Source organism: Pinus tabuliformis, chromosome 9 (assembly GCF_031772625.1).
Source record: "Pinus tabuliformis cultivar Carrire ecotype Pingquan chromosome 9, CPIR1, whole genome shotgun sequence".
Classification (NCBI taxonomy): domain Eukaryota; kingdom Viridiplantae; phylum Streptophyta; class Pinopsida; order Pinales; family Pinaceae; genus Pinus; species Pinus tabuliformis.
Window position 1 is genome coordinate 819,570,803 of NC_142307.1, and position 22,852 is coordinate 819,593,654.

The 22,852-nt window shown below is 37.9% G+C and overlaps 1 protein-coding gene across 1 annotated transcript; it reads left to right on the forward strand.

Moving 5' to 3' along the window:
• The first annotated feature begins 11,088 nt into the window (after positions 1–11,088).
• LOC149151307 (putative ascorbate-specific transmembrane electron transporter 1) lies at positions 11,089–13,144 on the forward strand. The gene is made up of 4 exons (XM_089439993.1): positions 11,089–11,603; positions 11,710–11,758; positions 11,857–12,056; positions 12,771–13,144. The coding sequence occupies exons 1-4, from the start codon at positions 11,442–11,444 to the stop codon at positions 13,032–13,034; spliced, it is 675 nt and encodes a 224-aa protein (XP_089296119.1). The 5' UTR covers positions 11,089–11,441; the 3' UTR covers positions 13,035–13,144.
• The last annotated feature ends 9,708 nt before the right edge of the window (positions 13,145–22,852 follow it).

Here is a 22,852-nt window from a genome sequence, read left to right on the forward strand (position 1 = left end):
TAGTGAAACTTAACTTCAATTAATAAATGGAAAATGTTGAAATTGGATACATGCATAATCAAAACAAACTAGCTCAAATAGTGGCAACTTATCTCTAAGAAGAGATGTGAAAGCTACATGCCTTCCTAAATTGTGTTAGAATGAGGTTTGAAGGCCTTTTTATCATGAAGAAATAATCAGAAACCCTAAAATTCCAACAAATTAACCCTAGGAGATGAAGCACCAAAGGGTTGTGGGTCCCGATGCGTTAACTTGGAACATCAACTTCTTAGGGTTATAACTTCCACATATGATCTCTATTTGGCATGCACGATATCCCATTGGAAAGGCATATCCAAGGAGTAAATTTTCTAACTATCGATGGGAGGATACAATTATTTTTGTCACGTTTCACCAAAAAATTCGTTTAAGGCTTCAAAATGGCTTCAAAAGTTTAGGACCTAAAACCAAAAATAAAAAAATCCTAAAATAGGAAAATTGTGTTGTGTGCCAATGGAATAGGTGGATAGGCACTGATATCCACCTGGAATAGATTAACAAAGGAATGGATATAACCACTTTCACGATCCATCTAGAATACTTAAAAGATTAATTTTATTTTCTAAATTAAGGTAATATGTAAATTGTAGAAATTCTCACTATAGATCAACAAATTATGCAATATACTAAAGCAAAATACCAGATCTACTTCTACAACAAACTTGCTGAAGATTAATCGATTTTGAGCAAGATAAAATAGAAACACATATAACAGAGAAGAAGAAATCATACACATGAAACACAAAAGAATACTCTGGGGAAAGCCTTAGCTAAAAACCCTACTATCTGTATTATCATACAAGTGGAAATATCTCAAGATTACACAAAGCTTTAGCTCACAAGCTATCCAGCTCTCAATACAATCCCTCATTGCTACTCATAGATAGAATAGACAACACATATGCCTTCCTTCAGTCCTCCAAGCCTCCTATTTCCTTGCACAGTTTCTCCTAGGTCCTCAAGCCCCCACCTGTGTGTAATACTCCCTCACACACTGCTCTGACCTCTAAAATAACTGCACAAACCTGAAGGAGATAATTCCTTCTGCATGGATGAGTTTCCTATATAGTAAAAATCCTCCAACTGATAGTACATTGTCCCTTCCTCTAATATCAACTATGTCTCTGACTGAATTGAAATGCATGAGTTATTTATGAGAGAATATACAGTTATCTGGAAAGCAGTAGTTACATGCATGCAAGCATTAACTAACTGAACTCACAATTAATTCCACAAACTGTTGGAACTAATCTAACTGGACATAACTCAGTTAACTGAGCTAACTAATTACAACTCAAAGTACAACTCATCCTGATCTCTTTAACTAATGGATAAATTCCTCAATCAATGGGACAATTGTTGCATGTCCCCACATAGCTTTCATGTTTGATTTTCTACAACTAATTAACTCAAGATGAATTAATTAATTATTTTACAAATAGTTGCTAAGATCAAATTCGAATTTTACTTCTCAATTTTAGTTCAAGGACTAACTAAAATTGGAATCCATCCCGAAATTCTATTTACAGAAATGTTATTTTTAGCACTTCCATTTTTCATTCCTTATTTCTATGTTCAACACTGGTACCTGAACTACTATTTATAGCAGTGCTATTTTTATCACTTCTATTTTTAGCATTTCTTGTTTCCATTTTCAGCACTCCATCTCAACAAGAAAGGCATTCAACTCGAACCTAATCCTGAACCTTTGGAATGTTTTGCATGCAACACTTCTCCCAAGTGTTGTTGCTCCAACAACTCTAGAAGCAAAAAATATTCTCAACTGACCTCCCTGTTGGGCTAGAAACACCCTCTGATGCTGAAGCCTCCTCTGCCGCTGACAAGTTCTCCCTCTCTAACCTCTAAGATGCTGCAACACTCCATGCATCTCTCATTGTTGCACACCTCTCTGTGCCATCCTACACAGGTGCAACACTCCTGTGCCTCTCGCATTGTTACAGCTTGCTAGCTTTGCACTGTCTTCGGATTCCTGCACTGTAGCTCTCTCTTCCACTCCATCTACATCTGTCTCTACCCACTCATTCAATCCTGATATTCCTCATCGAGGCTCCCGTAGCAAGGTCTAATCAAAGAGGTTGGGTACCTCGATGATCTTGCCCCTATTCCAACCTTCTTGGGACTATCACTCCACATCGCCCCACCTTCTACCTGGAGGCATGGATGCATGTGATCCCTCTTCCCACCTGGCTCAAAATTTCCCCCTACTGGAGGTCTCTGCATGATAGATGTCTCTACTCAATCTCCTCTCGGCTTCTCTAGTTGTGGCTGCTCCACAACCTCCTGATGCTGCTTCACCAATCGTGGCCCCTCCACAATTGTCTGAGACTTCTTCTGGCACTACATGTGGAGAGGTAATGTACTCTCCCTCTCAACCACCAAGTCTCCATTAGTTGCCTTTCTCCTCAAGGATTTTCATGCATCTTGAACCTCAAAAGCATACCGGTTCTTGACTCGTGAACCAATCTACTTCACCTATCTCGTGGTGATGTGTCGAAGGAAAACCTTTCCCTTACTTAAGACTACATCACAACCTCTGTCTTCCATCATTGCGATCGACACAAAATTTTTCTTCAGTACTGGTACATACTTGACATTGGTCAAGGTAATGCGAGCTCCATGCTCCCTCTGAAAAACAACCGTGCCTACATCTAAGACACTATACTTTTCATCATTACCCATCGCTATGAGTATCTGGAGATATTTCTCCTCCAAGGTACTGAACAAACTCTTGTCGCTAGTCATGTGGATTTAGGAAGTTCCACTGTAAAGAAACCAACCACATCCCACCATGGATGAAACCATGCATGCGAAGAGGGTGAAATCCAACTCGAATTGTGAGGCCAATGCCTCACCTTCAAATCCTTCCTTGGATTTCTTCAATGGACAATTTGTAGCAAAATGGCCCACCTCATGACAACGAAAGCATCGCGCTTTCAATTTGTCAAACTTCTTCCCACCATGGGAAAAACTCGATTTGGGATGAGAATCCTTCTCCTTCCCTTTCTTTGCCTTACTCGCTAAGGCTATATTTTCCTCATCATCTTGCTTCGATGAGGATCCATCTCTGGTGCTTCTTCTTATCTCCTCTTAGATCAGATCTTACCGAAGTCGTTCCCAATCTGGCAGCTTTTCTCTCCCATTAACCGAGTCTTGGTATCTATGCTATCTCTTAGGAAGACCGAGGAGTGAAAGACTCACCATGTCATCATCAACGGTCGTGATCCCTACACTTCCAAGCTCATCCCTGTAGGTGGTGAGCTTGTTCAGATATGTAGAGATCATGTCACCCTTTTCACACTTGGTCTTACAAAGCTTGTCTTTCATCGCTTGCTTCCTTTTATCGTTGTTGTTATGATATAAATCTTTCAATGTTTTCCACATCAAAATGGTGTCTCCTTCCCATGGATGCTCGAGACAATGTGGTCTCGAACTCCCTCCAAGAGGATTCTCCTTGCTCTAGCCACACATTTCTTCCATTCCACCAGTTGAGTAGCATTAGTCGACTTGGGGACTTCTTGATCAATGAAGTCCTTTAGAATGTTATCCTCTAATACTACTTCTATGCAATCCTTCCAGGCTATATAATTCGAGTTGACATCAAAGGCATACTCGAGTCTTAAACCGCTGAACGCCATTGGTGAAATTGAGATGTGATAAGAACTCGATTTCTATATTCAGGAACCACAAACTTTGAACTTCTCGCTTCTAGTATACTGTTCTTCTCCTTTGATAACCTGTTTCTGATACCATGTAGAAATTCTCACTGTAGATCAATAGATTATGCAATATACTAAAGCAAAATACCAGATCTACTTCTACAACAAACTTGCGGAAGCTTAACCAATTTTTAGCAAGATCAAATAGAAACACATATAACAAAGAAGAAGAAATCATACACATGAAACACAGAAGAATACTCTGGGGAAAGCCTTAGCTAAAAACCCCTTATTTGTATTATCATCGGTGGGCCCCAGTATTGCAGCAATAATGCTGCAACTCCTGGGACTGCCTTCTTTAATTTTATCAACCCGGTAGTTCGTAACAAACTTGAAAGCGATGGTGCTGTATGCACAAGTATTAGCTCTTGCCGCAGCTGTCACTTGATCAGCTGGCACAATTCCGCTAGGAGCTTAAGCCAACTTCTATGAGCTCTTAGAAGAAGCTTTTTAACTGATGGACAAAAGCTAACTCAAAGAAGGTTGATCTACTTGCAGAAAGAAACTGGAAAGCTGAAAGGAAACGTAAACCCTAGCAAACCCTAATTTTACCAGCTAGCCCTACTGATGCAAGAAAGAGGATGCAAGCTACTGAAAGAGATGCCATTGACTTCTAGGAAGGTAAAATTCATGTGTCTAAGCTACTTCTACGGTAACATCTAAAAAAAAAACATCTTTTTGTATTTTTGAATAAGTTGTCAGAATTATCATGCATGTGCTTTGACTGGTTTTTGACTGTGTAGAGGTGGATTGGCAAGATGAAATGCTTGTAGATGGTTGGGAAGGTTCAAAGATGGCCTAAGGGGTCCCTAGCACCCTTCTAGAGAGTTTCACAAAATTTGGCTATCAAGAAACCGTGTTCGTGAGCTTCTACAGGAAGTCTGCAGGGGTTTTACAAGATGTTCTGAAATTTCTACAGGATGTTCTGTAATTTTCTACAGGATGTTCAGAAATGAGATTTTGGAGGATGGATGGAGGAAGAAAGATGAAGGAGTGGGTATGGAGGTGAGATAAGGGTGTGAGGAGGTCCAAGACCTGGTGCATGAGGCTAAGGAGTGATTGGATTTGGTTTAAGGATGGAGGGAGCAATGATGCACAAGAATATGGGAATTTAGGGCAAAGTGAGAAAATGGTGAACGTGAAGCAAGAATCCGAGTCAGAGGATGGAGCAGGCGGGATTGATGGAGTATGGGCAGATAGAGAAGTGGTACAGGTGCTCTGCAAGTTGTTTCTCCAACTGAACCAACAAAGACTTGGAAAATCAGAGACCTAGTTACGTTAACCTAATCTGATCTAGCTAACAGTAAAGAGAATGAACAGAAGTTTATTTGCAATGAAACCATGTATAATAACTATGCAACGAAGAAATCAAGAATCTAAACATGTAACCAACTTCTGCAATTAAAAATCAAACACTAATGATTGCATGGCAAAGGAAAGGCAGTGTTTTCGGTGGCAGCAAGGTCACCTTGATCCCAGCTCCTAATCCCACTGAGGGAGAGGTGAGATCAGAGGTCCTTGATGGCCTTTTTCTGGATATCTTCCCTGTTAATAACTTATCAACTCAATCTGAACATAAAAATCCTTTTTAATCATCAAAAGCAATCTAAATAACAAAGCAATATTTAAATCTAAATAGCAGATTTTATTCTAAGAATGCAGCAAAAACACATAGAGGTAAACAAATGAGGTACTGGGCACTTGAGATGGGCCCAACCCCAAGAGCTACAGCCTCCTAAGAGAGATTTAGAGCTGGTGCAAAGCTAGATTCATCTTTATTTATCAAAAGAATAGTTACATTCCAAAAACTGTCCACAAGGAAAACTTGAAAATGTGCTGAAATGCAGAGCTAACTTACTGCCTAAAAAATGACTAAAAGAATGACTAAAATCGAACTACAAACTAGCTAACTTCTGCCTACAAAGTGACTAACTGAAATGAGGCCCTAAGCCCTCTTATTTATACAAATTGAGGACCCCAACAGCCCTCCTAAACTTTAGGAACTCGGCTGCCAAAACTTGTAGTTAACAGCACTTTTACTAGCACTTGCTCGACTACCCTTGTGATAATTGATTTGGTGGCCCTTGAACTCCGAGCTGATGGTGGAGAATTCGAGGTAAGGGCCCATAAATGAATGGGACACCTTCCTACAAATCCTCTCCCTTGTTCTTCCACGAATTTGGCTGCCAAGTGCTCATTAAAACCTTTGATTTTGTCTCAAAATTGAATAAAAATCTGCACAAAGCACCCATTAGACTTGTTGGCATAATGACTAACCCAATTCACTCTATTAGCATAAATATAATAAAAAACATGCAATAAACTAATGATAATGGTGGATTAAGTCGAATTAGGAGGTTGAATGAGCCCATATAATTATCCATTTTGGGGCTCATCAATCATACAAGTGGAAATATCTCAGGATTACACAAAAATTTAGCTCACAAGCTATCCAACTCTCAGTACAATCCCTCACTGCTGCTCATAGACAGAATAGACAACACATATGCCTTCCTTCAGTCCTCCAAACCTCCTATTTCCTTGCGCAATTTCTCCTGGGTCCTCAAGCTCCCACCTGTGTGTAATAATCCCTCACACACTGCTCTAACTTCTGAAATAACTGCACAAACCTGAAGGATATAATTCCTTCTGCATGGATGAGTTTCCCATATAGGAAAAATCCTCCAACTAATATTACATTGTCCCTTCCTCTGATCTCAACTGGGTCTCTGACTGAACTGACATACATGAGTTATTTATGAGAGAATATTCAGTTATCTAGGGAGAAACAGTTACATGCATGCAAGCATTAACTAACTGAACTCACAATTAATTCCACAAACTGTTGGAACTAATCTAACTGGACTTAACTCAGTTAACTGAGCTAACTAATTACAACTCAAAGTACAACTCATCCTGATCTCTTTAACTGATGGATAAATTCCTCAATCAATGGGATAACTATTGCATGTCCCCATATAGACTTCATGTTTGATTTTCTACAACTAATTAACTCAAGATGAATTAATTAATTATTTTACAAGTAGCTGCTAAGATAAAATTCGAAATTTACTTCTCAATTTTAGTTCAAGGACTAACTAAAATTGGAATCCATCCCGAAATTCTATTTATAGCAATGTTTTTTTTAGCACTTCCATTTTTCATTCCTTGTTGCTATGTTCAACACTAGTACCTGAACTGCTATTTATAGTAGTGCTATTTTTAGCACTTCTATTTTTAGCATTTCTTGTTTCCATTTTCAACATAAATGAAATCATAACCTAACTAACAATGAAGGATGACCCATTGAAAAGTTCTAGATAAGATTATAGCCTCCTAGTTGATTAATCTCAAACAATGACACTTACTTTTTCAATTTCCTTTTAGATGCAAGAAGTTTAATGATATATGATTGAAAATAGGATACTTGTTGGAAGATAACCGACATGTCATTTTATAAATTTTGAGAATAATTATTTCATCTGGAAAAAAATTACATGGATTTTCTAGTCAACCATCCAAAATATTATGTGTGTTTGTGTGTGTGAAGAGAAATCTATAAACAACGATGAGATGTATAAAGAATAAAACTCATTAAAGATAATTTATCAAGATTGTTGAGGCATTTTCTCCTAGGGGGTCAACTCAATTGGTGATCGAAGAATGTGAAATCTGTGAAAAATAAGAGATGCAAGGTTCAAATCTCCCCAGTTTTGACCTAGTTTATGGAGAGGAGGATAGGTTGTAGACCCCTGGAGTTTTACTAGTAGCTACATGTTAGTAGTGTTTTTGGGTTCCTTCAAAATACAAAAAAAAAAGGGTTGTTGATGCATTTCATTTTCATCAACAAAAATGGATAATATTTCAAATGCTTTATAACCTAGAAACCTAACAATGTGATCAAGACAACATTTTGGGCTTCTTTTAACATGATGCAAAAAAGTGGCACACCCACTAGATTCATCAAGAACTAGAAATCCAACAACCTCTATAGTGTGATTAAGCTACATTTGTACACTAATTGAAATAGGATGCAAGGGAATAGATAGGTAGCACTATTGCATAAGGAAAAATCACGGAAGTGAAGGAATTAAATAGTGGGAAGCAATAAGCACTCCATGACAAATTCATAAAGGTCAAAGTGGAGTGCATATAGGCATTGGGTCTACTTTTATTTGTGTTGAGAATGTATTAGTATAGCCAAGATATGAACATTTACTCTGTCAAGCACATCATTCCATAGATAAGAAAAGTTCACACACCCATAAACATATTCCATCTTTACATGTTCAACTTTAGAAAAAAAAATTGTTGCTTTAATGTATTTAATATTAATTCTCAACTCTCGCCTATAATATTCACTTGAATAATATATTATAATGATGACGGTAGTGCATTATTATTTCATGCAAAAGATTTATATTTCAAATTTTTTTCATGGGGTTTTCACATAATAAATATTATGTGATCAAGTAGAAAGACAATTTTAATTATGTTGCACTACAAACTAGAACAAAAGATAAGCATGAATGCATTTCATTAAAATAATACACATATAAATACAATTTTTATGACTTTTGGATCATCTTCTAAGGTCTCTTGGACTCTTGAGGCAAGTCATATTCACTTGATATTTTTCATTTTCCCTCAAGTAAATGATACCATAACCCTAATGGGTTAGGTTTCCATCATCCCCCCCCCCTCCCCCACCAATCAAAAGGGGTGTATGTGAGTCTAGGAAGAGAGCTAAAATATAGAAGTTAGCAACTACCAATTGTTAATTATGCACTGAATCGAGTGGTGTTGGGATGACCACAAACCAAATGATTAACATAGGCTGAGGTATTCTACTAAATAGTGGTTTAAGGATGAATAAAAACTTTGGAACTTAACTCTAAGGCTCAACAATTCCTGAAACATTTCCTAATTTGGCTAAAACTTGATGTCTTCTATTAATTGGAAGTGTTCACAAATTGTGATTTGAAGATGGACACAAACTCTAGAACTCAAATCTAAGGTTCAATGGTTCCTGTAATATCTCCTGATTTAGTTGGAAGTTGATGTCTTATACTAACTGGAAGTGATCTCAAAAGGTGGTTTGAAGATGACCACAAACTATTGTCTAGCAGAAGTTGTAAGTCTTATACTAAATGGTGGTTTAAGGAAGAACACAAAATAAATCATGTTGATGGTTCTAACTTTGGCTCTAATTGGAGTTATAGTTCAAGCTCACTTGTTTCTCCTTGATTAATAGGACTTCAAAACTTTAATTATGATTTCAAATCACTGATGATATTCCCCCTTGTCAAATACAATGTGAGAAGGAAAAAATATTTCCACAATGCTCATAAGAATGAAAAAAATATATTAATCCTCCAAGTGGCCAATTTAATGAGGATCTAGGCTTCCACAAAAAATGCTTCTATTTACAATACAAATTAACTAGTAAACTTACAAAAAAATTATTTGCAAGTTACCATTATTATTGATTTTGAATGTGAATTGATTTTTGTTGATTTGGTAAAAAACTAGAACTAAAACATTGAATTTGGTACCTTTGGACAAAGAGAAAAGTAAGCAATACATATGATACTACAAGGCAACTTATGTAGGATACTTTCATTCATTAACCAAGTAGTGCTTTTGAACATTGGAAAAATATAGCATATTGAATCCATATCCTTCAAATATTATAGGAGCACAATTGTGGTTTTCTTGGTCACAAATACTACATGGATATGAATGACAATAGAGTCTCTTAAAACTATCACAATTTCCTCTCTATCATCATCATTGTAAACAATAACAACTTCATGTTTGATGAGAACAACAATGTGGTGCACCCTCCCCAAGATGACAATAAGAAACACCATAATAAGACTAGTCAAGGAAACCATAATTGTTTTCTAAATGATAATTGGTTGCATAACCCTAAAACCCTGAACCTCTTGATCTACACATAAAATCCAACTTTCCCTCTCATGTGAATCCACTTTCCATAAATGAGCAAATTCATGTTGAAATGTAGGAGAAGGGACGATTTTGTGCATAGTTGTTGCATCCCACGACTTCAAAATGTTGATCAATAGTTGAATCCCATGTAAGTACAATGTTGTAGGGTACAAATAAAAATAAAAGAACAAATATTCAAATATGGCATTGAACAAACATGAAGGAATATATATTATATGGCTTATTGGTTTGGTAATGGAAAATGACATTGAGAAAACCTCATTTTTTGTTTTTTGTTTTGGGCATTTTATCTCTCGTCCAAAGTACTTCATAACCTTGAGGAACCACATGGTTCTTCCTCATTATCAACATTGAGTAAACAACATCATATAGAGACAAATTGCCCGGTCATTAGACAAACATTTAGAATTTGGAGCTTTAAAATCCTTATTTGGAAAGTCATTATTTGTGGCAAATTGGTCCGAATAGCAAAGGCCATGCTGGTGTTATCCACCTCCTCGTCCTAGGGAGTATTAAGGTTACAACAAATATATAAGGTGCATGGGCACACAGAGAAGGGGGTCCACATGAGGAGAGTCATGAGGAATGAATGTGCACGAAGTTGTTAGGTTTTCTTCCATGTTAAGAGAGAATCCTTGACTCCATCAAACTTAATCCTTTGCCTTAGTTATTCCATGAAGTTCCTATCCTTGACTCCATCAAACTTAATCCTTTGGCTTAGTTATTCCATGAAGTTCTTAAGGGTTTTCGAATACCACTGACTGGAGACAGATACAGATATGGATACATGCAATGGGAATATCAAACATCATTGCAAAATGAAGAAGTATCTAGCATAGAGGGATAAGGAATATGCATTAACGTTTCCAAATACCGGAGAATGGTTTTTGTATGATACTACAATAGAGAATGAAATAATTCTGACACGATAGGAGAAACATAGTGGAGGGTAGGACAGTCGTGTTTTGACGTGAGAATCATAGAATTAAAACCCTTCTTTGATACCACGGGTGGACTGTGGGGGGAGCGATTTGATAACCGGAATTGATATGGTCTGTCAAAGAGAGTACACGGGTGGACAGTGGACTGTGGGGGCAGCGATTTGATAACTGCAATTGATATGGTTTTGTTCCCTGTGTTAAAATCACATATCATTTTATTTTTAGATTAAGGTTTTGCTTATCTAAGTCATTGCAGAGAAGCAAGGGAATGGTTGTTAGGGTTGTCGTAAAGAAGAAAAAGGAGAAAACCTGCGTGATTGGACAATGGTTTGAACTGGGTGGCAATAGTTTCCTGGATGCACTTAGAGTCAAGTCCTGATTTATTTTATATATCATGATATGGCCTTTTGCTGAAGTGGCTGTCAATTTCAGGACACTGAGAGAAAGACTTGAGTTACACATTTTATTCAAAGGAATCAGACAAAGATCAGGAGTAGTTAATCATTAGCAAGGCTCTGTCATGTCATTTAATTCAAGAGAGCCATTAAAGAAAGCAAAGACTTATGAGCAAAGCTGAGCCAGCAAAAGCTGAGTGTCAAATTTGAGACAGACAAAATCGTAGAGCAGTAGGGGTTTACTGTGTTTGGGAAGATATTTGAGAGCAGAAAAAGGAGGGTTAAGTAGCAATTTCACACACAAACATTCAGAACAAAGACAGCCTGTGGAATCTGATTAATCAAGCCTTTGCTCAATGGATTTGAAGAATGGTAATGCGTTTGGTATCAGAAGTATACCCATTATCTGTCTCGCCCAGGTGTTTGGAGTGACAGCCTGCATATTAATCCTCATCTCGTCGATCCACTATGAAGGGGGATTGGCCTTCCACAGCAAAAAGAAGATCAAAATCTACAACGTTAGAACTTCTACTTCTAAACCTCTTCTCTAGCTGAGTTTAATTCTGTTCAGTCTAAGTCCTGAATAATTTTAGTGACCTCCATGTCTTTTCATGAACTGTGCAGGTTCATCCAGTCTTCATGTTTGTAGGCTTCATCTTTTTTTCCAGCCAAGGTAAAAGCGATCAAATACTGAATTTGTCTGGAGGCTAATTTATGAGAGGCTAAATTTCGAGCTGAACATACCATCTAACATTCCATGTGTGTACACAGCAATTCTATCTTACAAAATGGTCCCTGCGAAAAAAAAGGTCCAGAAAGCAGTGCATCTGGTGCTTCTGGGCAGCGGTATCATACTGGGAGCCATTGGAATATCTGCGGTCTTCAAATTTCATCACGAGACCCACATTCCAAACATGTACAGCTTGCATTCATGGCTGGGTATGAGCGCCTTTTGTTTGTTCGCTATCCAGGTAACTTTCTTATTCATTATTTTACATTTATTTTGGAAATTTTTGGGCATTGGGTAAGGTTCAGGAAGAATTTCAGTTTGAAGGCAAGAGAGTGGTGGTTCGTAATATCAAATTTTTTTATAGATTTATTTATGAGTTTATTGGTGTCATAAATTAGTTTATTTTAAAATTTAAATATTTATAAGACTTTTAAATATTTAGAAGAGTTTTTGGGAAGGCGGTAATAATCAACTCAATCATCTAAACTTATTACTTTTGTATATATGGATTTATTTATTATAAATATATATATTTTTTGAGTGGGCTTAATAGTTAAGAACATGTGTTTCTTTCTAAGAGGTCATAAAGTGGGTGGAGTATGTATGTTTTTGTACATTTAACAATCAAAACATGGCATGGAATGGATCTCTTGTTTCACAAACAAAGAGATTTCATACACCAATCAGTTTAGTATATGGCTTGGCGGTGACTTTAAAAATAAATAAAAATAAGATATCTATAATTCAATTATATATATAATATTTATTTATATGATATTTATTTGATATATATATATATAAAGTATTTACTTTATTATGGTATTACTTTATATATGTGTGTGGATCTGGTATTCAAAATACTGGTACAGTATTTATTTTGTAAGAAAACTGAGATACTTTATTTTTATATTCTTCATGTTAATATTCACTTTGGAATTTGTGTTGAGTTAACCAGTGGATTTCGGCACTGTTAGCATACGTGTTCCCTGGCGGGTCAAAGCCAACGAGAGCGGCTGTCTATCCATGGCACGTTTTCTTTGGGGTTTTCCTCTATGTAATGGTGATTGGAACTGCAGAGTTAGGAATCCTGGAAAGCCTCACGTTCCAGCAGTTGATGGGCCTGGACCGCTTCAGCTCACACTCCATGCTTGTCAACTCTACTGGACTTGTTATTCTCATTTTTGCAATGTTGGTTATTCTCTCCATCATTCTACCATGAAACCCTACCGGTAAATTATTACGTGCATATAGATATATATATGCGTAAACGTTTGTGTAAAAGTCAATGGATCGTACTTTGTGTCATGTTTTACGATTTGAATAAAATGATTTAGTTGACTCAAATGTGAAAATCTTCTTTCTATGTCTAGTAACAGTGATGATGGTAGACAGTGATAAGCAGTTCTGAAATTGTTAACTTGTTTATTTGATTGTTTGGGATATGATTTCCATAAGTTGCAGCCAAATGCGTTTGTTTCATGTAATTGAGTTAAAACAGCAATCTTGGTTACATTTTAAACTGATCACTATTTTAACATAATTAGAGGTGGATGTAGGTGTTATTATAATATTAATAAAGTTGAAATAATGTTATGTAATATTAATAATAATAAATGTCAGATATTGAGTAGTAGAGGCAGAGAAACGATGGTGGTTTAGGGTTTGTGTCAGACCCTGCAACAGCAGACCTGCACAGACCATGGCGCCACTGTAACAACTCTCCAGCAATACGAACAACAATACACGACAAAGAATAGAGCACAAATCATGGACAACCTCCAGGGGGAGGACACGGTGCCTCCCCCCAATGATCAAGAAAATATTCAGATGCACACGGAAGATGACGGGAAAAAGCCCCAGGAAGAGGCGGGAATGATTCCTTGTGCACAGACAGATAATACAGAAAGAAATGCAGCTCCCAAAGCAACATCGGCTACCTGTAAACCTGTTGCAGCTGAAAGACCTAAGATTGAGCTCCCAAGTCAAAGAATCAATTCCCAAATCCAGTACATGAAGGATCATGCGTTAATAGGGAAATTTATTGGCTTCTGGCCTACAGAGAAAGCCTTGCATGGATGGATCGCAGCCAAATGGAAACCAAAAGGGCACATTACCTTGCAGCTGGGACCAAAGGGCTTTTTCACGGTAGTCTTCAACTGTATAGAAGATCGAAACAGGGTCCTCGATGGAGGACCATACTTCTTTAATGCAGCTGGTCTTTACCTGAGAGACTGGATTGAAAGATTCAACCCAGACAAAGAAGATCTAAGCTGGGCACCAGTTTGGATCCATCTTTATTCCCTTCCATTGGAGTACTGGGATGAAGATTCACTGCAAGATATTGGAAATGGACTAGGGGAGTTCATTAAAATTGCGGAGGAGACAAAACACAGAAGATACACTTCCTATGCCCGCATTTGTGTTTATATGCATCTAAGCAAAGCTCTCCCGGATGCAGTAAGTTTATATCATGATGATTTTGAATGGATTCAGTCAATAGATTATGAACATGTCCCATTTTGATGCAGAAAATGTCATGCCCTTGGCCATCTCTTTCGTGATTGCCCGTTAAATCTGAAACCCCTAACTTCTACCTCCTCAGAAAATCCTGACTCTGACAGATTCACCAAGGTCAACAATCGCAAAAAGAACCACAAAAAACCTGCATCAAACCCTAAAAAGCCTTCTGCCAACACTTCAATGCCATCCACCAGTAATAGCTTTGAGATCTTAGCCCAGCCGGATTCGAATACCAATGAGTTCCCCTTACACTCCGAGGAGCCTCCCAAGGCATCATCTCAATTCATCCCCACAGGCTCAAAGCAACCTCAAAAGCATTTGCAATCCAAAGATCTTACCACTTCCTCACCTAGTCTGATACTGATCTGGAAATCTCATAGCATGGAGATAGATATTTTGCAGCAAGAAACCACCGTTGCAACAAAGACCGTAGAGGAAAGGAGTGAGGCCAAGCATATGGAAGAAGAGCCTGAAAGCATAGATATAGGAGATATAGACATATTCGGATTGGAACAAGCTTGCAAGAAAAAAGAATTTGACAAGATCCCAGAAAGACAGCTGGAAAACTTGGAAGTCATCCTTTCCAGAGCACAACAGCAAAGATCCCTAGGCATTCAGCCTGGAAGTCAATGGGATGGCAAAAACATTCCTAAAGACAATAAAAAACGGGGGAGAAAAACAGACCTCCAAAGAACCATCCGCATTGGGGAAATGCTGGTGGAATCAGGAAGATATTCCAAGCTTACAAAGTATTATAGTCCCCTACCCAATAATGAAACATGAAGCTCACTTCATGGAATATAAGAGGGCTAAACAGCCCTGGGAAATACAGAATGATAAAAAACATGATTCAGCAGGAGAAACCCCAAATCTTCTTCATGCAAGAAACAAAATGTAACTCTACAACCAATCAAACCCTTGCAAAAGCATGGCCAGGCAGTCAAGCAGTAGCAGTGGATGCCTTAGGAGCTTCAGGAGGTCTAGCAATAGTCTGGGATGAACGAGCTATCACGCTTACTAATATCCATGCGAGTAAGCATTTCATTCAAGCCACCTTTCATATAATAGGGACAAATGTGCATGGTCACCTAACCAATGTCTACTTCCCCCAGGAGGCAATGCATAAGATAGACATTTTGAATACTTTATCTCTGATCAACTCCACTAGAACACATCCACTCTGGATCACAGGAGGAGACTTCAATATGATTACTAAACTGGAAGAAAAAAGTGGAGGCAGGAATAAACTGGATAGTGAAAGTATCCATTTAAAAAATTTCATCCAAAACAACTGGCTTATAGATATGCCATTCAATAATGGAATCTATACTTGGAATAACAAAAGAGCTGGCACACATCAAATTGCCTCTCGACTGGATAGATTTTTGCTTTTAGACAATGCCATCCATCTTGGAGGAGATCTTTCAGCCTCGATCTTACCTCTCACAAGATCAGATCACTGGCCTATCTCGCTCCAATGGCAAAGACCCAGGAGCACCACACGGTGGCCCTTTCGCTTTGAAGCTTTCTGGTTGACGCATCCAGACTTCAACAATCTGATAAATGCAGTTTGGAAAAGCTTCAAACCCTCGGACGGTTCAAAATGTACCAATTCCAACAAAAACTCAAAAATCTAAAAAAAAATATCAAGCAATGGAATCAACTGACCTTTGGCAATATCTTCCAAGCTCAGAATGCTCTAGATCAGGAAATGAAAAGAATCCAGCAGACGATCATTACTGAGGGGAGATCTGAAGCACTCTCAGAGTAGGAAAAGCTCCTTCAGACACAAATAGCAGAAAGAGAAAAGCAAGAAGAAATACTCTGGAAACAAAAATCAAGAGTTAGATGGCTTAAGGAAGGAGAAAGAAATACAAAAAATTTTCATCGCACTACTATACAGAGAAGAATGCACAACAACATCACTCACATTCAGAATCAGCAAGGAGAACGCTTGGAAAAACATGAGGATGTAGAACAAGAGCTTCTTACTTACTTCAAACAGGTGCACCAAGAACCACAAGTTGATAGACAACCAGCCATAGAGAAGATTATCAAGAACATTCCAAAAATCATAACAGAAGAACACAATCAACTCCTCCTTCGGCCGATATCTTTACAGGAAGTTGAGAATGCTATGCGACAACTCAAAGAAGGAAAGGTGCCTGGCCCTGATGGTTTTACCTCAAATTTCTTTCACAACTTCTGGGATCTAATTAAAGAGGAGGTCTGGCAGGTTGTTGAGGAATCCAAGACTAATCGATGGATGCTTCCCTCTCTGAACGCAACCTTTATTGCCCTCATCCCCAAGGAAGCGCAATCTCTGACTCCTGACAAATTCAGGCCTATCGCTCTCTGTAATGTCACTTACAAAATCATTTCCAAAGTTATTGCCTCTCGACTGAAGCTGCTGCTACCCTTACTTATCTCGCCAAAGCAATCGGGATATGTGGAAGGTCGGAAAATCACGGATGGCATCATTCTCACCCACGAGATTATACACTCCCTGAAGTAGCTCAAAAAAGCAGGTATGCTTCTAAAAATTGACCTCTCTAAAGCTTTTGATAAATTAAGCTAGACTTACATTCAAAAGATGTTGATTTCCTTTGGCTTCTCCCCTCCCTGGGTTAGATGGGTTATGAGTCTTATAACCTCCACTTTCTTCTCCATTCTGGTCAATGGCATCCCTTCCATCCCCTTCCATCCTTCTAGAGGAATCAGACAAGGAGATCCTCTTTCCCCCTTTCTGTTTGTTTTAATGGCGGAAGGGCTTGGACGAAGTATTAAAAAAGCTCTTCAATCCCAGCAGCTCAGAGGCCTCTCCTTTCCCAACACCCCTACTTTTACCCACCAACAATTTGTGGATGATAACATGTTGTTTGGCCATCCCTCGGTTCAGGAAGCCCTCAAATTAAAATCCCTTCTGAATGAGTTCTCAGATGCCTCTGGTGCCAGCATTAATAAGGCTAAGTCCCAAATCTTTTTCTTCCATACCCCTGCCATCACTCAGTCTTCCATAGCTCGCATTTTTGGATTCATGGTAGCCACTCTCCCCTCTAAATATTTGGGTGCACCTATGACTGACTCTGCTTTAAAGCACTCTACCTGGCAACTACTCTTGGAGAAATTGGAAGCTCGCCTTTCCTCTTAGACATATAGAGCCCTTAATATGGCCAGTTATCTAGTTTTAATCAAAGTTGTCCTACAATCCATGCCTCTTTATCTTTTTCAGTATTGGCAACACCAAAATGGGTACTCAAGAAAATAAAAAATATTCAGAGGAATTTTATGTGGGGATCATCGGGATAAAATAGAAAATGGGCACTAGTGAAATGGGCTACGGTCTGCCTTCCAAAAATTTCAGGGGGCACTGGACTTCATGATCCTCAGCACAGTAATGCAGTCATGGGGGCACGTCTTTGGTGGAAATGGATCTCGGCACCGCATACTCCCTGGGCCATCCTCTGGACAGCCAAATATGCAAACAACCGACCAACAGATGATCTAATCCGACTCACAGAAGTAGGCAAAGGGTCCTTAATCTGGAACGCGGCTAATCAACACAAAGATATAATCCAACAGCACAGCTTCTGGGAAATAAGGGATGGCAATAATGCACGGTTTTGGGATGACTCATGGCAGCAAAGACCCAAGCTGAGGGACCTGATCAGACCCCACCAAATACAGGAATGGGAAGAGCATCAGATGGATAAGGTTAGCCAGCACTGGTTGCCCACACTCACACAGGGATACAGACAATGGATAAACTCGGACCACATCATCAGGCAAGGCACAGAGTCCATTCAAAAAAATCTGGAGGCAGAGCTTCTTAATAGGAAAATTCATTTTTCTGATAAGAAGGATATAATAAGATGGGGTTACAATGCACGAGGAACTTTCACCACCCAAGAGGCATACAAACTAATAATAGGGAATCAAACAGTCAAGGATCCTCTTTGGAACAAAGTATGGACCCCCAACATTTGGCCAAAAGTCTCCACTTTCCTCTAGTTGTTATGTCAAAACAAAATACTCACTTGGGACAATCTACGGAAAAGAAGCTTTCATGGGCCCTCCATTTGCCCCAACTGTAAACAACAGGAAGAAACCACTCTACATCTCATGAACTCTTGCCCTTTGGCAAACAAACTCTGGGAAAAAGCAAGTTTTAGATGCCAAAAAGAAGGAAGAATTAAAGCGGATATTACCAACACCATACACAGTTGGGCAATCAATCCATATAAGAGTAAATTGTTAAACTCTTTATGGAAAATCATCCCAGGTCTTCTCATGTGGACAATATGGAAAGAAAGGAATCACCGCATCTTCAAAGACCAATCCACACCTTTAGAAGTCCTATGGAACAATGTTTGCCAAAACCTTCAGGAAACATTAATGCTCCAAACTTGGTATGAAGAGGACTTTCCTTCCCTTCCACAGGAGAAGAATATATGGGCAAACTGGAATCTTCAGCTGAACCAGGTATAGGCAAATCATAGTAAATTCTCTTCACACTACAAAATACCAAACAAATGGCTCCCTCTGCCCCATAATATGATACAATTAAATTTCGATGGAGCTTCCAAAGGCAATCTGGGCAAAGCAGGATACGGTGGAGCATTCAGGGATCATAAAGGCAAACCTCTTCTAACTTTCCTAGGCTCAATTGGTTGGGATATGAACAATTCAGCCGAATTAGAAGGGCTATGGCAGGGGCTTCTTTTAGCTCAACTTCACAGCTTCTTCCCCCTATTAATTGAAGGCGACTCTCAGATTCTCATTAACATGGTTAATCAGATTTTGCAGGGGACCCCAGCATACAAAGTGGTCAGCAGCTGGAGATTGGCAAAAATATTAGAGCTCATCGAACAATGGATCTCCACCAACAGAGCAATCACCTTCAAACATATCCGTAGAGATGGCAACAAAGTGGTGATCTCCTGGCTAATATAGGGGTTGATAGTGGTCAGACTCTACATACAGGCTCGCTCAATACTATTGCCACTGCTTCCCAGATACAGGATTACAATGAATTGGTACAGAGTGAAGAAGCACACCCAGATGCGGGTGATCATGATGCAATTAATGGCGATTAGATTGAAGGACGGTGGGCAGCTTGGCCACATGGCCACCCGTGTCCCCTTCCAGGCCAATTTATGGCAAATTCCTGTCGACTTGCAGGCACCATTACTATGGTTCTCAAGTCAAGAAATTTGCAGCAAGCATAAGGATATGGCCTCCACAGACCATAATTCATTCTTCCCTCCCCTGATAAACTGCTCTTGCCCTCCTCAGGCTGCGGAGCCGAGCTCTCACACCATCATTGGTAGATGATGTTGGTTGCTTAGCTGCGTGGATGTGGGAAATGGGTATCATTTCTCCCATTTGACCCATTGTAAGTTGAATTATGCTCAAAACCCCTCTGTTTTCCTTCTGAACAACCATTCCAGTCCCAGAAATTCCTCTGCTTCCCCAATTGTTAGCTCTGAGATTAATACAATCATGGCGCACATTCGACACTGCATGCGCAGCAGAAGAGGGGGCAGTCGTGGCGGAAGCATTCGTCCCCTCGCTATGCCCAATCCTAAGCTTGCTTCTCCCTCCTCTTCCCCTTCCATTACCCATTCCCATGGCACCTTCTCCGGCAGATACCTAGACACACATAGTGGTAGAGGACGGTCTCAGATCCATGGTGCCCGCAGAATGAATGCTGCCGCCCATACTACCAATTTTCCCCTTCCCCCTCATCCCTCTCACCATATGACTCAATTTCGCTTCCATAGTTCTCTACCTCGGCCTGTCATCACAACCACTATTACCATAACCTTCACTGAGGAAATTAACCCGCAGGAAGCTCAGACAAGAAACAGCGGCGAGCAGCAGAGGGCCGCTCAGCGGAACAGGAATGCCCGAGATCCAGGAAAGCAGCAGATGGTTGAGAAATCTGCCACCCCGCATGGCGAGGAGCTGGTTGGCAGCCAGCATGCCACCGGTGGTAGAGCAGGAGGCACGAAGGCAATTGGTGGCGTCCAGGGCGACATGTCAGGAAAGCATGCAGCAGAGGGTAGCTCTGCTGGCACTCAAGCAGTTCGTGGCATATCGCGCGGCACGTCAGCAGAGGAGAAGGATTGGTATGAGTATGTGTGTCGCATTGTTGAAGAACCCACTACAGACGACTTCCAGGGGGTCCATCCTGACTGATGACTGGGTTGCCAGGTGTCACCTTGCCGCTAGCTGGAGGTTTCATATGCTGTTGTCTGAGATTTTCTGCTGTGTTTTGTTTTTTAAACATTCCTTCTGGCTTGGTTTACTAGCTTTCAATCTAGGTCCCCTATGTGGGCTTTTGATCTTAAAACTCGAGACCTCTGTGTGGGTTTTTACTTGTGTTCTCACGGACTGGTTTCCCCTCAATGGGGCAGTCGCATTTAGGTTTGTGATATTTTTGACAAAACTCTGTTCAACACCGCAGAGGCCGGTGCCTCGTTGTATTTTTATTTTGTTTCATATCAATAGAATAGTATTAATTAGAAGAAGAAGAAAAAAAAAAAACACGAGACAATGCTAAATCAAATCAAATCATAATTAAAGGAGAGTTGAAAACACCACACAATGCTAAATCAAATCAAATTAATAGAATATGAAGTGGTATTGTTTATCTTTGAGAAAAGGAATCATAGCTGTTTTATTTCAATATTTGAGAAATAGGATCATAGATTTTTGTTTTTGTTTTTCAATATATCATCAAACATTCAGTTAGTGAGAAATTTGATTTATTATTAAAAATCTATTTTTTTCAATATAATTATGATTTAATATAAGTTTATTAGGCATAATAAAATAAACTGCAATAATTATATATATATATATATATATATATATATATATATATATATATATTCTTCAAATTTACCTAGAAAATTATGGAAATTTTGGCAATATTTTGATAAAATATAATCAATATTTTTGTAAATCCAAATTATAGTTGTTAAACTTCAAGATTTTGGGTGCCCATGGGGTTTCTAATGGTGCTTAATCTATTTCCACTATCAAAAACATGATTCAAACACTCCTAGTGCCAGATTTTTTGAGATTATTTTGACCAGATTTTAGTATTTTTTTGTTGTCCAAGGCACTTTTGTCGCCTTGGTTGAGAGATCTATATCTATATCTATATCTATATAATTATAATTTTCCTCTTTATTGCAATCTTATATCACAACATATCAAATTGATATAACCTTGTTGTCTTTTCGTGAAAGGTTAGTAATTGTGAAAGTTTTCTGAAAGATGAGATTATTTTTTATCTTTTTTCATTTCTGTGTTTTTTTAAGTCTATATCAAACATTGTTGTTTATCTCTTTTCACTCTAAAATAAGTTTGCATGCAAGAGATTTGGTTTTTTTAAGTTTATATCAAATATTATTGTTAATCTCTTTTCACTCCAAAAAAAGTTTGCATGCAAGAAATTTGATCAATTAAAATGGATATGTATCATTTAATTCTCCCCTTTAAATAAGTTACATTCCACATCAATACAGTAAATCAATACCATAGTTTTTCAAATACTATGGATATTTTTATTTTTATTATTATTTCATTTAAAAAAAATACCAAATTAAAATATTTAATTTACATTACATTAATCTTTTATTTAAATTTATTTATTTTTATTTACGTGACATTATGTTACGATATTTATATCCTATTTAGCACAATCACGTAACTACCTACTTTCTTATAATTTTTTTTTAATATTTTATAATAATTTTATAATTTTTAAAATAAAGTTATGTCGTAACTACCTACTTTCTTATAATTTTTTTTAATATTTTATAATTATTTATAATAATTTTATAATTTTTAAAATAAAGTTATGTTGAAAATTTTGATAAAAAGCTCCTATGGGGGCGGGCACAAATAGTTGCAGACACTTCTCCTTAATTTTCAATATGCAAAAGCATTGTTACTGTCGAGTAGCATTAGCCATCTAAATAGCTTTATTTTCAAGGGCAACTCCTTTTGTTATATATTTTTATGTTAGTCTTATACTTTCATAAATAATAATGCAATAATAACTTTCGAATATGTGTAACTTTTCTATAAAATAATATAAAATATAAATTAACTTATTTTATAAAATATAAGTTATCTTACGGAAAATAATAATAATTACAAAATTGTTTAGAAAAGGTTATGCAAAATTTAGAAATTTAATCCTTTTGGAGATTCAACCCAAAAAATTCAAGATAAAGAGAAAAGGACGAGTTTAGATAGTAATAATCTTATAAATGATTAAGGAAAGGACAACGAATAGTAAATAAGAAGAAGGTTAAAAGAAATAAAAATAAATAAAGATGAGAAGAATTATTAAAAAAGAAAAAGAAAAATATTGAAAAGAGATTTTATATAAAGGAGAAAATAATGAAGACAAAGATATCATATAAAGAAATGAGATGAAAAGAAATAGCAAATAAATAAATAGAAAGTAAAAAAAAAAACATAGAATTTTAAGAAAAA